Genomic DNA, 20,556 nt, shown 5'->3' with positions numbered 1-20,556 from the left:
ATACAGGGTATTGTTATTTATACTGAATCTCAATCTTTTTTTCAAGGTCTCTTGAAGCCAATGGAGACTGCACCGTGTCTTATTAAAACTGTGGACTGGTGGACCTATGAATTCTGTTATGGATCTGTAATCAAGCAGTATCATTTAGAAGGTATGTTTTAATTTTATTTTGGATGAATCTTATCGACTGTTAAAGTTAGCTTATCTGCGTGCCAGTTTGCAAGGCAGCATTCAAACAAAAGATTGAATGGCTGCCCAATTGACTTGTCTGGTACACCTGTTCTCTACCAGGTGTGTTTTGAATGTTTTAGCTCTTGACAGAGTTCTCCTTGTTGCGTTTGCTGCTATCACAGTACTGTACGTTTATTTGTTCCTACATGATATACAAACCGTCGGTCCTTTATATTAGGAATTACTTTCAGAGTAGACTGGAATACGGCCGTTAAATTCTTGAACAAGGTAGTTAGGCAGTAACTATCGTCAGGTAGTTGGGTAGGCCCGCCTGCCAGGATGTAAACACTTCACTTTCCTTTCAGCCGTCTTCCAATGAAGACGTATGTTTGTGAGCTCTTGCTGACTATCCGTTAATCATGATTTTACCTGGTGGGATATTTCTTTTATTATTTTGAATGAATAATATATATATATATATATATATATAATATATATATATATATAATATATATATATATATATATATATATATATATATATCAGTAGATACAAGGTGAAGGACAATCCTTTATTCCCATTATATGTACTTTTATTGTCGCGACGTTTCAAGACATAAAAGTCCCATTATCAAGCTAAAAGAGAGATAAAACAAAAGTTAAAATCACAAACTCGGCATACATATTAAAAGCTTAAAAAAGTTAACAATATAAAAAGCAAGTACAAAAGTAGGGAGGAGTCAATACCATCAGGTGCTGAAAGAACAGACCGAGTGACAATTCAGGCCGGGTCAGCTTCGACTTGAACTCACGAGAGATACAGAGGTGTTGAGGAAGACTGGGTGTTTAACTGCAGAACGAGTTGTTTAATGAAAAGTGATTCTAAAATAGCTAAATGCTGTTCATTAGGGGATTGGCCTATAATTTTAAAATCTTTGTAATTCATGTCATGTTTACATTTCTTTGTGTGCTCGCGTATACATGAAAACTCAGGATTAGTTAATTTGACACCTGTTCTATAACTAACGCCGCGATGAGAGTCTAATCTCACTTTGAGTAACCTCCGTGTGGAGCCGACGTACTTCCCTAGATTACATCTAGGGCAATTAAATAGATATACGACTCCTGAGGTCATCAGTGGACTGAGTTTCTCCTTGTGTTTAAACAGAGATCTGATATTCATTGGGTTGCAAGGTATTAGTTTTAATTCGATTGCAGGAAAAAACTTTCTATAATAGTTTCAATTCATGGTAGAAATTTTTGTTATGGATAAATGGGACACTTGCAAACAGTCGTAATTTTGGCACTGTTGGTATTTTAATTTTAGGATGGAATATATTGTTCAAGAATTTGTACAGGTGTTTATAAAAAAGTTTCGATGGAAAACAATTGTCAGTGAAAAATTGGTGGAGATAGGTTATTTCATTGTGAAAATGATTCCAGTTAGACGTTATGTTGAAAGCCCTGTGAAAGAGGGTAGACATGGAGTTTAGTTTAAAATTATAAAAACAGTTGCTATAAAAATTTGATCCCAGTATGTCGGCTCCACACGGAGGTTACTCAAAGTGAGATTAGACTCTCATCGCGGCGTTAAGTTATAGAACAGGTGTCAAATGAACTAATCCTGAGTTTTCATGTATACGCGAGCACACAAAGAAATGTAAACATGACATGAATTACAAAGATTTTAAAATTATAGGCCAATCCCCTAACGAACAGCATTTAGCTATTTTAGAATCACTTTTCATTAAACAACTCGTTCCGCAGTTAAACACCCAGTCTTCCTCAACACCTCTGTATCTCTCGTGAGTTCAAGTCGAAGCTGACCCGGCCTGAATTGTCACTCGGTCTGTGCTTTCAGCACCTGATGGTATTGACTCCTCCCTACTCTTGTACTTGCTTTTTATATTTAACTTTTTAAGCTTTTAATATGTATGCCGAGTTTGTGATTTTAACTTTTGTTTTATCTCTCTTTTAGCTTGATAATGGGACTTTTATGTCTTGAAACGTCGCGACAATAAAAGTACATATAATGGGAATAAAGGATTGTCCTTCACCTTGTATCGACTGATGTCTACTGGTTGATAGAACCGCCTTCAATTTTCACTATATATATATATATATATATATATATATATATATATATATATATATATATATATATATATATATATATATATATATATATATATATATATATACAGGGGGTCCTCGAGTTACGACGTGATCCGTCTTACGATGCATCGTAACACGAATTTCAGCGTAAGTCGGAACATTGAAAAATACCACATGATTTAATGTAAATACCTATCAATAACACGAGAGAACAATTCCTTACCTTTATTAGTTTGATTGGCTTGCACACTGGAGAGGAAGCTGCGGTGCTGGAGAGACTGGGGGAGGTTAGTGAAGAGAAAAAGAACCTCCAGAAGTTGCTGGAGATGCTGAGGCAGATGATTCTTGAGGTGAGGCAGAACATACTAGTACTGGAGATGCTGAGGCAGGTGATTCTTGAGGTGAGGCAGAACATACTAGTGGAGATGTTGGGGCAGGTGAGTCTTTAGGTGAGGCAGAACCTACAGAAGGTGCTGGAGATACTGGGGCAGGTGAGTCTGGGTTAGCAGAACATTCAGAAGGTGCTGGATTAGCAGAGGCAGCTGAGGTAGAGGGTACAGGATCTTCTGCAGGACCTCTCTACCCTTCTTAAAATACTGCTCCAGGTTAGTCTGAACAGAGAGCGACCTCTTTTCATCCAAGATCTCCTTGTTTAACACTGCATCAAATCCATGACGCCTCTGGAAACCCTAGTGAACCTGTCCAAGTTGGGATCCTGAGCCTCAAAAGTTGACAACGCTTGCTGCAACTCTGCAAAACCTCTTATCAAGTCCTGCCTTGTGAAAGCCTTAGGCTCTGTGGGTGCTTCTTCTTCTTCCTCTATTATCTGCTTCTCCAGTTGTATCAGGTCCTCAGCAGATAACTCCTCGCCATGAGACTCCAGCAGCTCTGTAACATCATCAACCTCCATCTCCAAATTGATTTCCTTACTCAGGGCAACAACGTTCTTGACAACTAGCTGAACTGTGTCCTCAAACCCATGGAAATCATTCACAAATTGATGACAAATTTTCTTCCAGACACCATTCATGTTTGTTTGCTAACCTCCTCCCAGGAATTAGCAATGTTCTTTACAGCATCAAGGATGTTGTAGGATTTCCAAAAGTCTTCAGAGTCAAGTCCTTCTTGGTTTCAGTTGCCTGTAAAGCCATAGCAATTGTCCTTCGTAGGTAGTAGGCCTTGAACGAAGCAATCACTCCTTGGTCCATAGGCTGTAAAAGGGCCGTGGTATTAGGTGGAAGGTAAACCACCTTGACATTAGGGTTGAAGTCTCCCAGCTGGGCAGGGTGTCCAGGGGCATTGTCCAGCACTAGCAACACCTTAAAGGGGATACCCTTGGAGGCGCAATACCGCTCCACACTTGGAACAAAATGGTTTACGAACCAGTCCTCAAACACTGCAAGTGTCACCCATGCCTTCTTGTTGGACTTCCAAATTACTGGTAGTTGACCCTTCCAAATGCCCTTGAGTGCCCTTGGATTTTCAGCCTGATACACCAACAAGGGCTTCAGTTTGAAGTCGCCAGCAGCATTACCCCCAAGAAGTAAAGTTAGCCTCTCCTTGCTGGCTTTATGACCAGGTGCTGACTTCTCCTCCTTGGCGATGTAAGTGCGGTTAGGCATACGCTTCCAAACAAACCTGTCTCGTCTACGTTAAACACTTGCTGAGCAGAATAACCCCCCTCCTTAATTATCTCAGACAACGCTTTAGGAAATTCACTCGCTGCTTTCTCATCCCCACTAGCAGCTTCACCTTGCAATTTAAGGTTATGGTAATTGGCCCGAGCCTTAAATCGCATAAACCAACCCCTACTAGCCACAAACTCTTCACTTTCACTTCCCTCCCCCTTTTCTTTTTTTTCAACGCTTCAAACAATCTTTTCGCCTTCTCCTGAATCACCATAAGGCTGACTGGGATACGCCGTTGATTTTGGTCTTCCAACCAAAGCACCAATAACCTTTCCATTTCAATTATTAGACCACTACGCTGCTTAGTTATCACTGTCGCTTTCATAGGAGCAGAGCCTTTCACATGTTCAACGATGCGCTCTTTATCTTTGATAATGGTAGCAACGGTCGAAGACGGCTAAGGCCAAGCGAGCGGCCAATGTTTGTTGGCGTTTCTCCCTTCTCGGATCGCTTTATAATGTCCACTTTAATTTCCATGGTGATGGCCTTTCTTTTCTTCGATGCACTACCATCAGAGAGTCGCTTGCGCTTGGGAGCCATAACAAAGAGCAAAAAGTTACAAAAACGATACACACGAGGGAGAGAGCAGTGTAACAACCAAAATGGCGTATGGGCGAGGACTGAGCGTAGCGAAGCGACGCCATCTCTCATCCCCCACAAAGCGTATTCTTCCGCCGTGCGCCTGGAACTAGTTCGCGTTTGTTTACGTTGCTTACGACGCTAAACCGCGTAAGACGGAACAACGCAAAATATTATTTTTTATATATTTTTATGGGGGCGCGTTCGTAACCACGAAACATCGTAAGTCGAGACCAGCGTAACCCGAGGACTTACTGTATCACACATACATACATATATATATATATATATATATATATATATATATATATATATATATATATATATATATATATATATGTGTGTGTGTGTGTGTGTGTTTATATACACTGAGGTCCCCCCATATTCGCGAGTTGGAACCCTTATAAAAATGCCAAAAACAGCTTATCTTCTTAGTTAAATCTCAAGAAAAAGCCACTAAAAATTTTTATACTTGTTCTTTCAAATAGTTTTTCCACAAAAAGTGCATTTTTTATGAAGTTTATGAAAAAAACCAGGAATTTGTGGATATTTCTCATAGAAAAATTTAGCAACTATGCGAATTTTCTGCAAATAATGCAGGGAAACATTCCGGAGAGAAATCCGCGAATGTGTGAGTCTGCAAATCCAGATGAACACGAATACGGTGGTCCACTGTATACTATATGTATATATTGTATTCGATGTTAATAATTGATTGACTTTGATAATTAATATACAAACCCACTGTTTGTGATAGCCTTGCTAGCCACCTTTCTGCTTTGTGTTAAGGGTCGACGGCACGGCAAGGGTGTGCCAACACCCTTATATATTTTTGCCCTTTATTGGCAGGGCAAGACAGTGTATTCGTTTGAAATTTACACTAATGCATTGGAAACTACTGAGGGGAACTTCAGAGGTTTGTCCAATGTTTTTCTTTCAGTATTTTCTCTTCTCTTTCATTCTTTCACTAGCTTATTGGATGAAGGTAGAGGGGGGAGTTGTGGAGTTGGTGTTTGAGTTATCTCCTCTCATTTTGGAGGAGAGTGCCCTTGGATGCCATAGGAGTATCCTTATTTTTTTAATCACATTTTCCTTCTTTTACAGGCTAACAGTGATGATAGTTGATTACAGCAGTAGAGGGTTGGATATCTCTTTGTGTTGACTACCCTAACCTTGGAATTGTACCTGTAACTCATAGCATACTGTGATATTGGTTCTTCAGTGTGTGTACTGTTCCCCTGCTGAAAATCATATTAATTTGCCACTGTTATCCTAGAGTTTCATCACTGGACAGTGCCTTCTGCTGGTAAATGTGCTTCATTCTGTAGAAATCTTGCAGGATTTGGAGAAAAAGAAGTCGAGGAGGAAGAGAGATCATCAGGTGTCGTCATCTTCCTCTGTAATCATCATATTTTTCTACAACCTCTTCCCCTTCGACTTCTAAGGGTCCCTGCCAAAGAAGGAGAAAGTAGTCTCCCCTCCCCCCAAAGAAGTCTCATCATGGGACTTCTGTTGGCTCGCGGGTTCCTTCGGGAACAGGAACCATCACGCAGTCCCCAGGGTGTAGTGGGTCGGGAGCCGTAGAAGTGCAAACTTTGGTTCACACTTCACACTTCTGCAGCTGGTCCTAGAGGTTCTGGCCTTAAGATTAGTGTCGTGCCAGGTGCTTGTTTGGGAGATTCCTGGAGTGCATGTAAATCTACGTATTTGTGTGCATCTAGAGTGGATGACATTGAGTCCACTCACTGTCACGACGCAGGCACAGAGTGTAAGAAAGGAGTGAGTCGCTCAGGTGACTCATGCCTTGCCAGTGATCACTCTTGTGGTAATTGCTGATTACCCAAAGTTGACATAACGGTCCTGTGGGACTGTGCACATGGTGAGACCGGTAGGGGTCCCCCATTCAGTCCTGTAGAGAGGTTTCGACCTCGATGAGGACTGGGACACATTGGAGGACGGTACTGGCATTCGCCAGCCAGGTGCACGCTCAGCTCCACCCAGATCATGGTCATGTTCGTGTGACTGGCCAGTCTCTGTGGCGGTGAACGTTTATCGTGCCGAGTGACAGTTTCGTAAACCTCCTCAGGAAAACATTTCTCCAGGGCAAGAATGGTCTCCTAGACTCACGTCATGGCCACCACCAGAGGTTGATAGCTGCCCACAACTCGCTTCTCCTAGTTCTGCAAGCAAGACAAGCTAGTGTGTCAAATCTTCCTATCCTATTTCCTCTACCTCCTATGGCTACACTGGGAGGGGCGAGGTGAATAGGAGGGATCCTGCAGAATGCTCTCCGTAGGATTCAGCGTGGGGGACCACGTTCCTGGAAGGATCTTAGAGTCCAACTGGATGTATGTCCACGTTGTTGAGAAAGGATCTTCTGTCAATGACAGAGAGACCTCTCACCGTCTCGATATCTTAGGATTCCAACACTTGGAGAATATGTTCTCCGAGGTTCTTTCTGTCCTTTGGACGGATTTCAATTCGCACTTTCCTGTGGGTTCTTGCGTTTTGGGAGCCTCAAGTACATACTCTGTTGAATTGTAATCACCTTCCAGTCTTAAATGCTCGCACATAGGACTGGTTTTTATCCCTGTCCCTCCTCGATTTCTAGAAGTCAAGGAGGGGCCCCTCCCCAATGATCGTTTGACAAAATTCAGGGGTCTCGCCAAGCGCTTAGATTCTTTGGAATTTCTAGCAATCTCCAAGTGTTGTGGTCTTCTGTGATCTGCAAACACTTGGTCGAGAAGAGAATTCCCGATAATTGTTTTTACAGTACCCAGGAATCTCACTTGTTTTGACTAACTTTTGGCATTTGATCCTTTATTTTTTTCTGTTGTTGAATTAGATTTTGATGAAAATGATTAGTAAAAGTGATTAACCGAGAAGCAGATGTGAGAGAGAGAGAATCGTTCGATCTAAACTTTTCAAGAAACTGTCATTTCATGTTGAATTTTGAATTTTTTCATTTCTTTTTAAGAAATTGTAATTTCATATCAAATTTTGAATTTTCATCAGTTCTTTTTTATCGTAGAATAAATTTATATGAAAACGATTACATAGCAAACATGCCGGACAAAGAAACCGAGAGACGCTCGTAACCAAGTTTGTTCGGCCTATCGGGAGTGAAGACGCATGATCGGCCAGTCCCCAAAACCTCAAATGGTTCACAAAGCCTTCCTTCAGCAGAAGAACTCTTCATGGAGGATGAGATAGGGGAAATTTGAAGGTTTTTTGGCAGAGGGTAGGCAGAGGAAATTCCATTCAAAAGGTTTTTCAAAGGAAATGACTGTATTGTACAGTACATTTGCACCCAATGGTGGCATTGTTTACGTGTGGGAGTTGTCACCATCCTGTCTAATTTTAAACCTTTTTAAGGGGGCCGGCCAGAACCCCTATATATATATATGGTGGTATAGGGCAAAAAATGCAAAGTCATGAAAAAATTCATGGAGCTTCATATGGCAATTGAGAATACGTATACGAAATATTTCGTCAAAATTCCTCTTACTTTCGTAGTTACAGGGTAATTAGTAAACATAACTCAATATAAGCCTAAAACATTCATCCGTAGAAGGAAATGCAATATTTCTTCTGTTATCGTAAATTTTGATAATTATTGTCAAAGAAATTGTGAGAAATGGCATCTGTAGAGATTCCGTGGATCGCAGAGGGAAGTATCAAGTTCAACCATGATCAGTAGGAGCAGAGTCTTCAAGTAGACTACACGTTCGAGTTTCACCTCTGACATTATGCTTATCTATGTTTCGGCAAGAATTTCATCATGTCAATTAGGAAAAGACATGGAAAACATCTCGCTAACATAAAGATGAAAATTCGCTCTAATATGATTACAGAATATCATAATATATGCGATATTAGCGTAGTTAGCGAAGAGAGAGAGGGAGGGTTGCGTAGTAAGTAAACGCGCTCATCTTGCCTGAAGCACACGTCGCACTGTCCCCAAGGCTTCGATGTTTGAGCAAAGGGATCTTAATTTATGATAAATAACATAGTTTTGGTTTATTAATACCCAAAAAGGAATATGAAATTCATAATAATTATGATTTATTAACATTGTCTTTGTAAAAAGAGAGTACAACTTCAAATTTCACCTCTTGATATTCTCTAGCATTTGCGTTTGTTTATTTTTGTTTCGGCAAGAATTTCATCATGCCAAAACGGAAAATACTAGGAAAACATCTAGGTAACATACAGAAGAAGAAAATTCGCTGTAATAAGCCGAGTTAGTGAAGGAGAGAGAGAGAGAGAGAGTTGCGTGCGAAGGAGTGCCCCGTCTTGCCTTACGCAGTGCCTCAAGCTACGATATATGAGCAAAGGGATCATCATTTATGATTGAATTTTATGATAAATAAAATAGTTTTGGTTTATTAATACACAGAAAAGAAATACTACATTCATAATAGTCATTGTTTATTAACATTGTCGTTATAAAAATACGAAGAAAAACTTTGAACGCCCGTATCTCAAAACTATAGTTATTGACCTTCAAAATCTATTTTCTCACTTAGTTTTAAAGCTATAACATTGGAATTTGGTATATAACTCAGAAAGATGTTATAGAACAATCAAATGAAGCCCTTTTTTTTTTTTTTCCTTTTTTTTTTTTTTTTTTTTTTTTTTTTAATTTTGTTTTCCTAATTTATAGGGTTTAATTTTTTACCATAATGAAAAATTCATATCTAGCAAAAAAATTACTTTTAGAAAAAAAAACTCCTCATTTGATTGGAGGTCTACATCAGGTCTATATATGGTAGTAATCCCAGGTCTTAATATTAAAATATCAAAGGAGGAGATAGAATTTGAAAACAAAAATGTTATTTTTGGGATAAATCGACCTGGCGTTACAAAACCGAAGGTCAGAGACGAAAATCATATGCCGTTCGGAGATGTCCCAAGTCACCTTATTAAGTGGTATGAATATCAAAGTCCTGTCCTTAAAGAATGACATTAGCCGGCCGGCCGGCCCCCTTAATGTTTTACTTATCCATAAGAACAATTTCATATTAGAAAAAAATATAGTATAGTACACAGAAAGCATTGAAAATGGGTAGTATAAAAAATTTTGACTCGGTAAGTTGACGTTTGCCTTGTTCCAAATGGAATTATTCCCATAAGATATGTGTTTCAAAATTTGCGAATTTCCAATTCTGAGAGGCCGTGAATCGACCAAATTCTCGCATAATTGGGGACCGTACTGTATTTGGTAATTAAACCATACATGTTAGGATATTTTAACATTGTATGGTTTAATCTTTACCATACGATTTCATTTAGAATAGTATGTAAACTTCTCTGTTAGGAATTAATTTTTTTTCATATTAAATAACATCTTGCAAAAGCAGATGATAGGTTATAGTGGTAAGGTCTGAAAGAAAAGAATCAAGTTCTGTGTAAGTAGTAATAAGCATCTTTTAATTCATATATTAATTTATTTCGTAGGTGTAAGTCCAAGTAATATTTCATTTGCAGATCACAAAGCTTCAGGACCAATTCTTATTTTGGGAAAATATGAGTCTGAATATAACTGGAAAAACAGTTCTGAAACAAAGAATAGACTGCAGAGGTTTCCATAGTCAGTTCTATGTAAATGGAACAAAGTGTGACCTTACAGGCGAGCCTAGAAGAACAGAAGTTCGAGTGAGTATGGTCCTTTTTCTTTTCAACATATATCCTCTTTGTTATATTATTTGCCTAAAGACTGCTCTTGAGTTTATTATATTTTTTGCCTAAAGACTTCTAGAATTTAGTGTGTAGTCTAATACATTTTATTACGTATTTTTATAGTAGTTATATTACTAATTCTACTATTAGAACCTTGTAGTGAGTTGTATAAAGTGAGTTCCCAGATGGACAATATCAGTTTTCAAACTACTACAAATCAGTAGTACATTACATATAGCATGTTTGGAAAGTATCGCAAGAAATTTCAATGGTTTTGTTTTGTTCAGCAATGAAGAATGTGAACAGCAGCTGGAAAAACACCAAGGAAGAAAATGCTAATTTTCCAATCATACCAGCCATGCATTCATAATTGCAAGTAAAGAGGGAGCTTGAAATCTAATGTTTGTTCTATCAGTGATTAGCTAAAGAATGCATTTACAGATCATTTGTTTATAAAACCAAAAAATCTCATGTATCAAGATTTTTAGGGCAGTTTTTATATTAGTAGTATATTGTTACATGTAATCCAGAAAGTAGTACTATATTGTTAAATGCAATATCCCAGAAACCTATTCATAGACAGGTGTCACACATGTTTGAATGTCAGGATAAAAAAAAAAAAAAAATGGTAATCATTGTGTTTAGAATTGCATTATCTAATGCTCGTACTTTTTTTCGAGAACCATACTCACTATAATTGAAATATGATGGGACTCACTTTGAATTCAGTACAGTAAATTAATTTGATGTCATAAACAGGGGTTGTGATTGTTCTGCATTTATTTTATGTTTTATTTCATTATTATAAGATTTATATACATATTCTTTATTACTTATTTGGAATATGTACCTTCTTAAACTTATATTACTATATTAGGAAAAATATGCTCTGTCATTTTACATAATATTGTGTTTTGTTTTTCACAGTTCCATTGTGAGGATGGTGTTGGTGACTATATCCAAAGAGTGGATGAACCTGAATCTTGTAGGTATGTTGTTACTGTTGCTACAACAAGAGTTTGTCATCATCCTTACTTGCGTCTGCAAGCTGTAAGGACGCCGCATGCCATTACATGTGCCCCAGCACTGACTGAAGATCAATATAATCGATACCTTACTTATCAAGACAGTGAGTTTTAGTTAACATTTCTATTAGTCTTAAGGAGCTGTATTAGATTCATTGCTGAATATAGGTTCTTAAGAGTGTTTTAAGCTTTCTTAAAAACATCTTGTTTTGGTTGTTAAGTATGTATAGCTGATTATTGTTTCTCATGCTCTGTTGATGAGTTACTCTTGCGATTGTTTATACAAGTTGAATTTAGTGGACAGTGGTCTTTTTTAAAATTGAACGTCTTAAATTAGGATGAAAAAAATTAACTTGGAAGTTGCTTTGTTGTTAGTGGAAGTACTATTTCTTATTGCATACTTATTTACATGCCTAAACTTATTTGTAAAACATGAAGAAATACTGCCATAATGGTGCAATGAAAGAAGAATTTTGGAGTTTTATGTTCCTTGGTAGTATTTAACCCAAATTAAGAATCAGAGGAATTTATTTCTGGTGGTAGAAATTCGTTTTGCGATGTGGTTCAGATCCCACAATAAGCTGTAGGTCCTGTTGCTAAGTAACCAATAGTTCCTAGCCTTGTGAAAGTATCTAATCCTTTGGGCCAGCCACAGGAGAGCTGGTTAAATCAGCTCGAAGGCCTGGTTAAACTCAGATATACTTAACTATACCTAGCACCTTTATCACTGCTGCAGTACTTGGTACCATACATAATTCTATATGTACTGTAATTCAATGTGTTAGACATTTTGTAAGAGAATACATTTACAGATTTTGTTATTTGTACAATGAACCCCCGTATTCGCAGACTCTAGATTCGCGGATTTCTCCCTGGGACATATACCCCAATTATTCACGGAAAACACCTGTTTGCAGTATTTTTCTATGAAAAATATCCACAAATTCCTGTTTTATTTTTTTGTTATCAATTTCATCATAAAATGGACTTTTTGTAATAAAACTATCATACAAACCATTTTTAGTGGGTTTTTCATGAGTTTTAACTAACCATATATGTGGAAGTTTTAAGGGTTTTGTAGGGTTTTCAACTATTCACAGATAATAGCTATTTGTGTGGGGTTTGGTACACATCCCCCACGAATATGGGGAGAGAACTATCAGTATTCTCTTGCACTATCTTTAAAGGCATAGGTTGTTTTCTGTCAAAATTGCTGTCAGCCTTGAAGGAAAAAATCCTGAAAATTCTTTTAGTGAGGTTTTTTAGTAGTCCTTTAGCCAGGGTTAATAAGTATGCTTCAGTTTTTGTCTGTCAGTTGTAATTTAAGAAATTAATAGTACAGTGCTGCAGATTTTATATTTGGATGCTAGTGTTCGTATATAATAAATAACTATAAACCTACACTTTATATGGGTACATGAACTCTACTAGCAGATTTAAGTGCTTGTGTCAATTACATGTTTCATGGTCAGAGGTAGCCAAAGCATTCAGAATTTCATATTAGTAAAAGGTACAGTAATGGTTTGTGAAGTAATTATTCCACTGTCATTTCTGGTGGTAGAAATTCGTTTCGCGATGTGGTTCAGATCACACAATAAGCTGTAGGTCCTGTTGCTAAGTAACCAATAGTTCCTAGCCTTGTGAAAGTATCTAATCCTTTGGGCCAGCCACAGGAGAGCTGTTAATCAGCTCAAAGGCCTGGTTAAACTTAGATATACTTAAGTATACCTAGCACCTTTATCACTGCTGCAGTACTTGGTACCATACATAATTCTATATGTACTGTAATTCAATGTGTTAGACATTTTGTAAGAGAATACATTTACAGATTTTGTTATTTGTACAATGAACCCCCGTATTCGCAGACTCTAGATTCGCGGATTTCTCCCTGGGACATATACCCCAATTATTCATGGAAAACACCGGTTTGCAGTATTTTTCTATGAAAAATATCCACAAATTCCTGTTTTATTTTTTTGTTATCAATTTCATCATAAAATGGACTTTTTGTAATAAAACTATCATACAAACCATTTTTAGTGGGTTTTTCATGAGTTTTAACTAACCATATATGTGGCAGTTTTAAGGGTTTTGTAGGGTTTTCAACTATTCACAGATAATAGCTATTTGTGTGGGGTTTGGTACACATCCCCCACGAATATGGGGAGAGAACTATCAGTATTCTCTTGCACTATCTTTAAAGGCATAGGTTGTTTTCTGTCAAAATTGCTGTCAGCCTTGAAGGAAAAAATCCTGAAAATTCTTTTAGTGAGGTTTTTTAGTAGTCCTTTAGCCAGGGTTAATAAGTATGCTTCAGTTTTTGTCTGTCAGTTGTAATTTAAGAAATTAATAGTACAGTGCTGCAGATTTTATATTTGGATGCTAGTGTTCGTATATAATAAATAACTATAAACCTACACTTTATATGGGTACATGAACTCTACTAGCAGATTTAAGTGCTTGTGTCAATTACATGTTTCATGGTCAGAGGTAGCCAAAGCATTCAGAATTTCATATTAGTAAAAGGTACAGTAATGGTTTGTGAAGTAATTATTCCACTGTCATTTGCCTGAATGTTTAGTTAATAGCCATTAAAGCTGGCATTATGATGGCAGGGTAATTGTATGCCCTATGCTGGTGGCTGCTTCTACTCTCATATCTGCATGCAAGAAGCCAAGAAGAGTTTAGAAGTATTAATGAAGGTGAGGGTTCTTGAAAGCTTAACCAATAACTTAGTCTTGTGTCAAGGGCAATTTAGTCCATCACGTCTTCTTTTTGTCCCTTTGAGTGATATGTAAATTTGGACTTACTGTGAGGGGTTGACTTATTCTTGTCATCACTTATTTGTTCCTACACAATATACAAACCCTCAGTCCTCTACATTAGGAATTGCTTACGGCGAAGCTGGAACATGACTGTTAAAACTCTTGAACAAATTGGTTAGGTAGTAACTACCATCTGGTAGGTGGGACTACCTGCCTGCCTGGATGTAAACATTCCAGTTTTGGTTTCGGCCATCACGCGATGCAGACGTATTTTTGTGAGCTCTTGCGTAACTGTCGTTAAACTTGTTTTCCTGGTGGGTTTTTTCTTTTATTATTTTTATATATATCATCAATATACTATGTTTGATATTATTAATTTACAAACCCACAATTTGTGATAGCCTTGCAGGCTGCCTTCCCCCAGGAGAGTGTGTCTGGGTCGGTGGCTAGGGGTATAACAATTTGCCCCCTATCATATCCATCCCTTTGGTAAGGGTGTGGCATTATACATATTCGTTTTTTATCATGAGATGTTGCTCCTGCCGCTTGCACTGTTGGAGAGTTTGGCGGGGGGAAAGCTTCCGAGCCTTCACCCTCAGTTTTTCTCTCCTGGTATTCTTTCCTTCTTCGCTCTTTACTCGCTTGTCGGGGGAGAAGGAGAGGTGATGGTTTTGGCAATTGGGTGACGCATTCTCAGGGGTCTCCGCTCTTTTAGAAGGCAGTGCACTTTGGAACTAGAAGAGTCTCTTTTTAATAATTATCTTTTTCTTTTTCAGGTTGACAGTGAGAAATTGTAGGACACAACAGTACTGTAATACCTCAATCTTGCGTGGTTCAAGTTGTGCAAAGTCACAATAGCACAAACTTTTCATTGGAACCTTACTAATTATCATATGCGAGTATTTCACAGACACACAAATGCAAATTTTAATTTTTTATGTATTTTATAAGTTTTCAAGCTAGTGTAAATTTTATGTGTAGATTAAATAACAATAAATAACAAAAATAATAGTTCTCTCTCTCTTTTACTGAGATGAGAGAATTTTTATTTTCATACATTCAACTTACCTGTCAGATATATACATAGCTATCGACTCCGTCGTCCCCGACAGAAATTCAAATTTCGTGGCACTCGCTACAGGTAGGTCAGCTGATCTACCGCCCTGCTCTGGGTGGCAGGACTAGGAACCATTCCCATTTTCTAATCAGATTCTCTCTGTCGCCGGTGGTATCAACATTGTTGTTACTACCTCCTGACTGGAATTCTTTTTTCACAACGCTTTTGATCGTCTCTCGCTGATATTTGGTGACGTACTTGGATCGTTGTTTTGGCATTCGCTATCGTGGACTGTTTTTTGGACTTGGTTTTGGAATTCGTGGATATGTCTGACTCTAGTGTTAGTTTCAGAGTGTGTGTGAATGAGGGCTGTAAGGTGAGGATTCCGAAAGCTTCGGTAGATCCTCACACTACATGCAGTGGTTGTAGAATGGTTGAATGCTCGATTGAGAATACATGTAACGAGTGTGAGAAACTGAGTGCGCAAGAGTGGAAGAATCTAACTTCTTACTTGAAGAAATTAGAGAAAGATAGAGAGAGGAAAGCGGCTTACAAAACCCGCAAAATGTCTACATCTCGTGAATTACTGTCTAGTTCTGTAGCTTCTTCCTCTGATAATCATGCCCATTCTGTTTCAGCCCATTCACAAATTGCTAATCCCTCTGGTTCTGCTTCGGAAATAGCGGAACTCAGAGCTTCCCTTCAGAAAATGCAGGAAAAAATGGCAGCATTGGAAGGTAAGGAAAGTGAATGTGGTTTCGCTAGTGATATTAGTGTCCCCAGTGTAGTGGAGGGGGCGTCTGGTCGTCTCTGCAACGCTCCCAGGCCTAGACCTCTTCCAAGCTCCCTGGCCCGGAGGAGAAGGAAAGTCGAAAGCCGTAAGGGGGTTGTGGAGAATCCCCAACGATCAGGCGTCCCTTCGGCAGAATCTATCACATCACAAACTGCCAAGGAACGCTATAGGAAAAGCGTCCTTAGAGAGTGCTTTTCGTCTTCTAGTTCGCCCTCTCCGAGAAGAGGATGGAAGGAGTCGAAACTTTCCCGTCCACTGAAGAGGAGTATGAAAGAACATGAGCTCAATTCTAGCCCCGAGCGCTTCTCTGAAGAAGATGCGCCTTCGGTAATAAAGAAGGCTAGAAAACAGTCAGACTCTGGGTCTGGAGGAGATCCTAGAGCGCCTTCCAGATCTCCCTCTCCTGATTCGAAAGATTCCTCAACCAGAAAAATTTTAATGAATGTGCAGGAGCAATTAGCCTCGTTGGTAGGAGTTCTTTCTAAGGAGCCTACTCGTAAGAAGGATGATAGGCTTCCTATTAAAAGATCTAAATACCGATCCCCTGTCACGCGCAACGAGCCTTTTGGGGGAGGTGTCGCACAGGCGACCATCTCCGGTGGGAACGGAGCGTTAGACAGGAGAGAAGTAAGAAAGGAAGTTACTCCTGTCAAGGGTTTGGCGCCAGCCAGGAGCCAGGCTCCGAGTAGGCGCAAAGAGCCAGAATATTCGGTACAACGTTCAAGATCTTCAACCAAGCGCCAAGATTTAACTGAAGAAGAAGATCCTGTTAGGAGTAGAGCGCCTGCTAAGCGCAATGTACTTGTTAAACGAAAGGCGCCTACCATGATCAATACTCCTACTAAACATCAGGAGTATTCAGAGCTAGTTACGCCTTCCAAAGATCAGGAGTATTTGGAGCGACATACTTCTGTTAGGCGCCAAGAGTCTTCTGACCTCGATACTCCTCCCAGGCGCCAGGAGTATTCTGAACTTAATACTCCTCCCAGGCGCCAGGAGTATTCGGAACTTTATACTCCTCCCGGGCGCCAGGAGTATTCTGAACTTAATACTCCTCCCAGGCGCCAGGAGTATTCGGAACAAGATGCGCCTACCAGACGCCAGGAATAATCGAAGCACATTGCGCCTGCCAAGCACCAGGAGTATTCCAAACACGTTACTCCTTCCAGGCGAGATACTCCTGCCGTGCGCCAGGCGCATTCCCTGCTTGAAGAGCCTGACATCCGACAGGAGTCATCCAAGCGTCAATTAGAAGTGCTTCTTCGGAAAGGAAGAGAGTAAGGGAAGAAACAGAGGAAAGAAGGGAGCCTTCTCCTTCCGAGCCTATGAACCCAGAAGATGCCTCGGAGGATGAAATGACTAGTAAGGAAGGATTTTCTAATTACAAAGTTCTTTCGTCCCTTCTTTTGGAAGAATATGGAGATTCTTTAACGCCAGCCACTCCTCCTTCTCCACGCTCTCTGTTTTCGAGCACGAAAACGCACAAGTCTTCCTCCTTCCTGAAAATGAAGCCTGCTATATCTATGAGGAGGGCACTACAATCTCTTGACTCCTGGTTCAAGAAGAAGGAGGAGTTAGGAAGGACAGTCTTTTGTATGCCTCCTGCTAAACTTACGGGGAGGAGAGGCATTTGGTACGAAACGGGAGAGAATATGGGATTTTCTCTGTCCGTTTCGGCTGAGTCAGACTTCTCGAGTTTGGTAGACTCATCGAGAAGACACGCCTTGAATTCAGCAAAAGTAACATGGGGTCTTTCGGAAACGGACCACCTTCTCAAGGGACTTTTTCACACTTTAGAAGTTTTTAACTTCCTGGATTGGTCCCTTGGGGTTCTTGCCAAGAAGTCTCATGAAAAGGAACAACTGGACCCAGAAACCTTAAATAGCATCCTCACATGCATTGATAAGGCTGTTCAGGATGGATCGGCTGAAGTATGCCCCCTCTTTGGTGCGGGAATTTTAAAGAAGAGGGCGGTTCACAGTGCTTTCCTCACGAAGGCCATCTCTCCTTCGCAGAGGTCCACCTTATTGTTTGTGCCTCTCTCAGAACATCTTTTTCCCTCGCAGTTGGTGAAGGACATTGCCCATTCACTGACTGAAAAGGCCACTCAGGATCTCCTTAGACAATCCTCAAGGAAAAATAGACCTGTGGCCAGTGAGGAAAAGAAAGGGGCTCGTCCAGCTCAGCAGCAGCCCTTTCGAGGAGGCCTTCCAGCTAGATCTATCGCCAGAAGGAAGTCAACTGTGAAAAGGGGTAGGTTCTTCCTTCCGTCCCTTTAAGGAAGGGAAAGTGAGGGAAATCTATCCTCCAAACACCTGTAGGAGCCAGGTTACATTTCTTTGCGAAAGCCTGGGAGACATAGGATCAAATCCTTGGACGATGTCAATCATCAAGAAGGGTTATTACATCCCATTAAGGACAGTCCTCCCTTAACAACATCACCGAGGGAACTGTCCGCCAGATACAAGGACCCTGCCCTTCTGATGGATACTCTTCGTCAAATGGTGGAACAGATGTGGGACAAAAGAGCACTAGAGCTGGTGCTGGATCACAGCTCCCCGGGGTTTTACAATCGCTTGTTTCTTGTAGCAAAAGCCTCGGGGGGATGGAGACCGGTACTGGATGTAAGTGCGCTGAACAAATTCGTAAAACAACAGAATTCAGCATGGAAACGTCTGCTTCAGTCCTTGCAGCACTGCGTCAAGGAGATTGGATGGCGTCCCTAGACCTTCAGGACGCATATTTCCACATCCCGATTCACCATTCGTCGAGGAAGTACCTTCGATTTATGTTCGAGGGAAGGATCTATCAGTTCAGGGCCCTGTGTTTCGGCCTTTCCACGGCTCCTCAAGTCTTTATGGACGTGATGAAGAATGTATCAAGACACTTACATTTGAAAGGGATAAACGTCTCCCTGTACCTGGACGACTGGCTCATCAGAACCAGGTCTCAAAAGCAGTGTTTGGAGGATCTGTCAACAACACTGGAATTGACAAAATCATTGGGATTGATCGTGAACCTCGAGAAGTCTCAGATGATCCCCAGCCAGAACGTGGTTTATCTGGGGATTCAGATGGATTCTCGGGGTTTTCGAGTTTTTCCCTCTCAAGAGAGAATAAGGAAAGGCTGTGCCACGGTATCGAGCTTCTTAGGGAAAGAGCGCACTTCAGCGAGGGAATGGTTGAGCCTTCTGGGGACCCTTTCCTCGCTCGAACAGTTCTTTCCACTAGGAAGACTACATCTTCGTCCACTTCAGTTCTTCCTGAGAAGAAGTTGGAGTTGGAAGACAGGACAACTCTCGGACACGTTTCCAATCTCGGAGGAAATAAAAAATCATTTAAGGTGGTGGTTGATTCCCTTAAAAGAAAACAAAGGAGTATCCCTGCAAGTACGGAACCCAAGCCTGACATTGTTCTCAGACGCGTCGGAGTCGGGCTGGGGTGCAACATTGGGATCCAAAGAAGTGTCAGGCACCTGGTCGGCAGAACAGGTGTCATGGCACATAAATTGCAAAGAGCTTTTAGCAATTCACCTTGTGCTAAAGAGCTTTGAACACATAGTCAGAGGCAAGGTTGTACAGATAAACTCAGACAATACTACCGCTCTGGCTTATGTCAAGAAACAAGGAGGGACTCACTCTTTCGCTCTATACGAGCTGGCAAGAGACCTGTTGATTTGGGCGAACCAAAGGAAGGTAGTTCTTCTAACGAGGTTTGTCCAAGGGGAGAGGAATGTGAGAGCGGACAGACTGAGCAGGAGGTTCCAGGTCCTTCCCACAGAATGGACACTCCACTCAGAAGTCTGTCAAGAGCCTTTGGTATCTTTGGGGGAAGCCTCAAATACATCTGTTCGCCACATTCCTCTCCAAAAGGATAGACACATTTTGTGCCCTAGTAGAAGATCCCAGGGCTTAGGCAACAGACACCTTTCTCCTGGACTGGTCAGGGCTAGATGTTTACGCTTTTCCCCCGTTCAAGATACTGGGGGAAGTAGTCAGAAAATTCGTGGCATCCGAAGGAACCAAAATGACTCTGATTGCTCCGTATTGGCCATCTCAGATTTGGTTCACAGAGGTAATGGAGTGGACAGTGGACTTCTCCAGATCTCTTCCAAACAGGATAGATCTGCTCAAACAACCCCACTTCGAGAGGTACCATCAAAACTACGCTCTTGCTCTGACTGCCTTTCGACTATCGAAAGACTTGTCAGAGCGAGAGGGTTTTCTCGCAAGACAGCAAGCGCAATTGCTAGAGCCCGCAGATCATCTACTAGGCGAGTGTACCAATCGAAGTGGGAGGTTTTCAGAAGTTGGTGCAGGTCGAAGAAGCTGTCCTCTTCCAGTACCTCTGTGACCGAAATTGCGGATTTCCTTCTGTTTCTTAGAGAAAAGTCGCATCTCTCTGTACCGACTATTAAGGGGTACAGGAGTATGCTTTCAGCAGTCTTCAGAAACAAGGGATTAGATTTAATGAATGATAAAGATTTGCACGACCTCATTCGTTCCTTCGAAACATCAAAGTCAGTTGGAAACCTTAGGGGGGATTTCCAAGGCTGGAACTTAGATGTGGTTCTTAAATTTCTATCCTCCGAAGAATTCGAACCACCACACACTACTTCATTTCGTAATATCACTAGAAAGTGTTTGTTTCTGATGTCTCTTGCCACGGCAAAAAGAGTCAGCG

General features: G+C 40.4%; 1 protein-coding gene across 1 annotated transcript in view; it reads left to right on the top strand.

Moving 5' to 3' along the window:
• Positions 1 to 20,556, top strand: part of LOC135217632 (protein OS-9-like) — a 209,487-nt gene that overhangs the window by 60 nt on the left and 188,871 nt on the right. The window contains 4 exon segments of the mRNA XM_064253598.1: positions 47 to 151; positions 10,043 to 10,137; positions 10,139 to 10,210; positions 11,162 to 11,363. Coding sequence (XP_064109668.1) covers positions 47 to 151; positions 10,043 to 10,137; positions 10,139 to 10,210; positions 11,162 to 11,363 — 474 coding nt within the window.

The sequence above is a fragment of the Macrobrachium nipponense genome, chromosome 7, assembly GCF_015104395.2.
Source record: "Macrobrachium nipponense isolate FS-2020 chromosome 7, ASM1510439v2, whole genome shotgun sequence".
Classification (NCBI taxonomy): domain Eukaryota; kingdom Metazoa; phylum Arthropoda; class Malacostraca; order Decapoda; family Palaemonidae; genus Macrobrachium; species Macrobrachium nipponense.
This window is presented reverse-complemented; position numbering and strand designations above follow the sequence as displayed.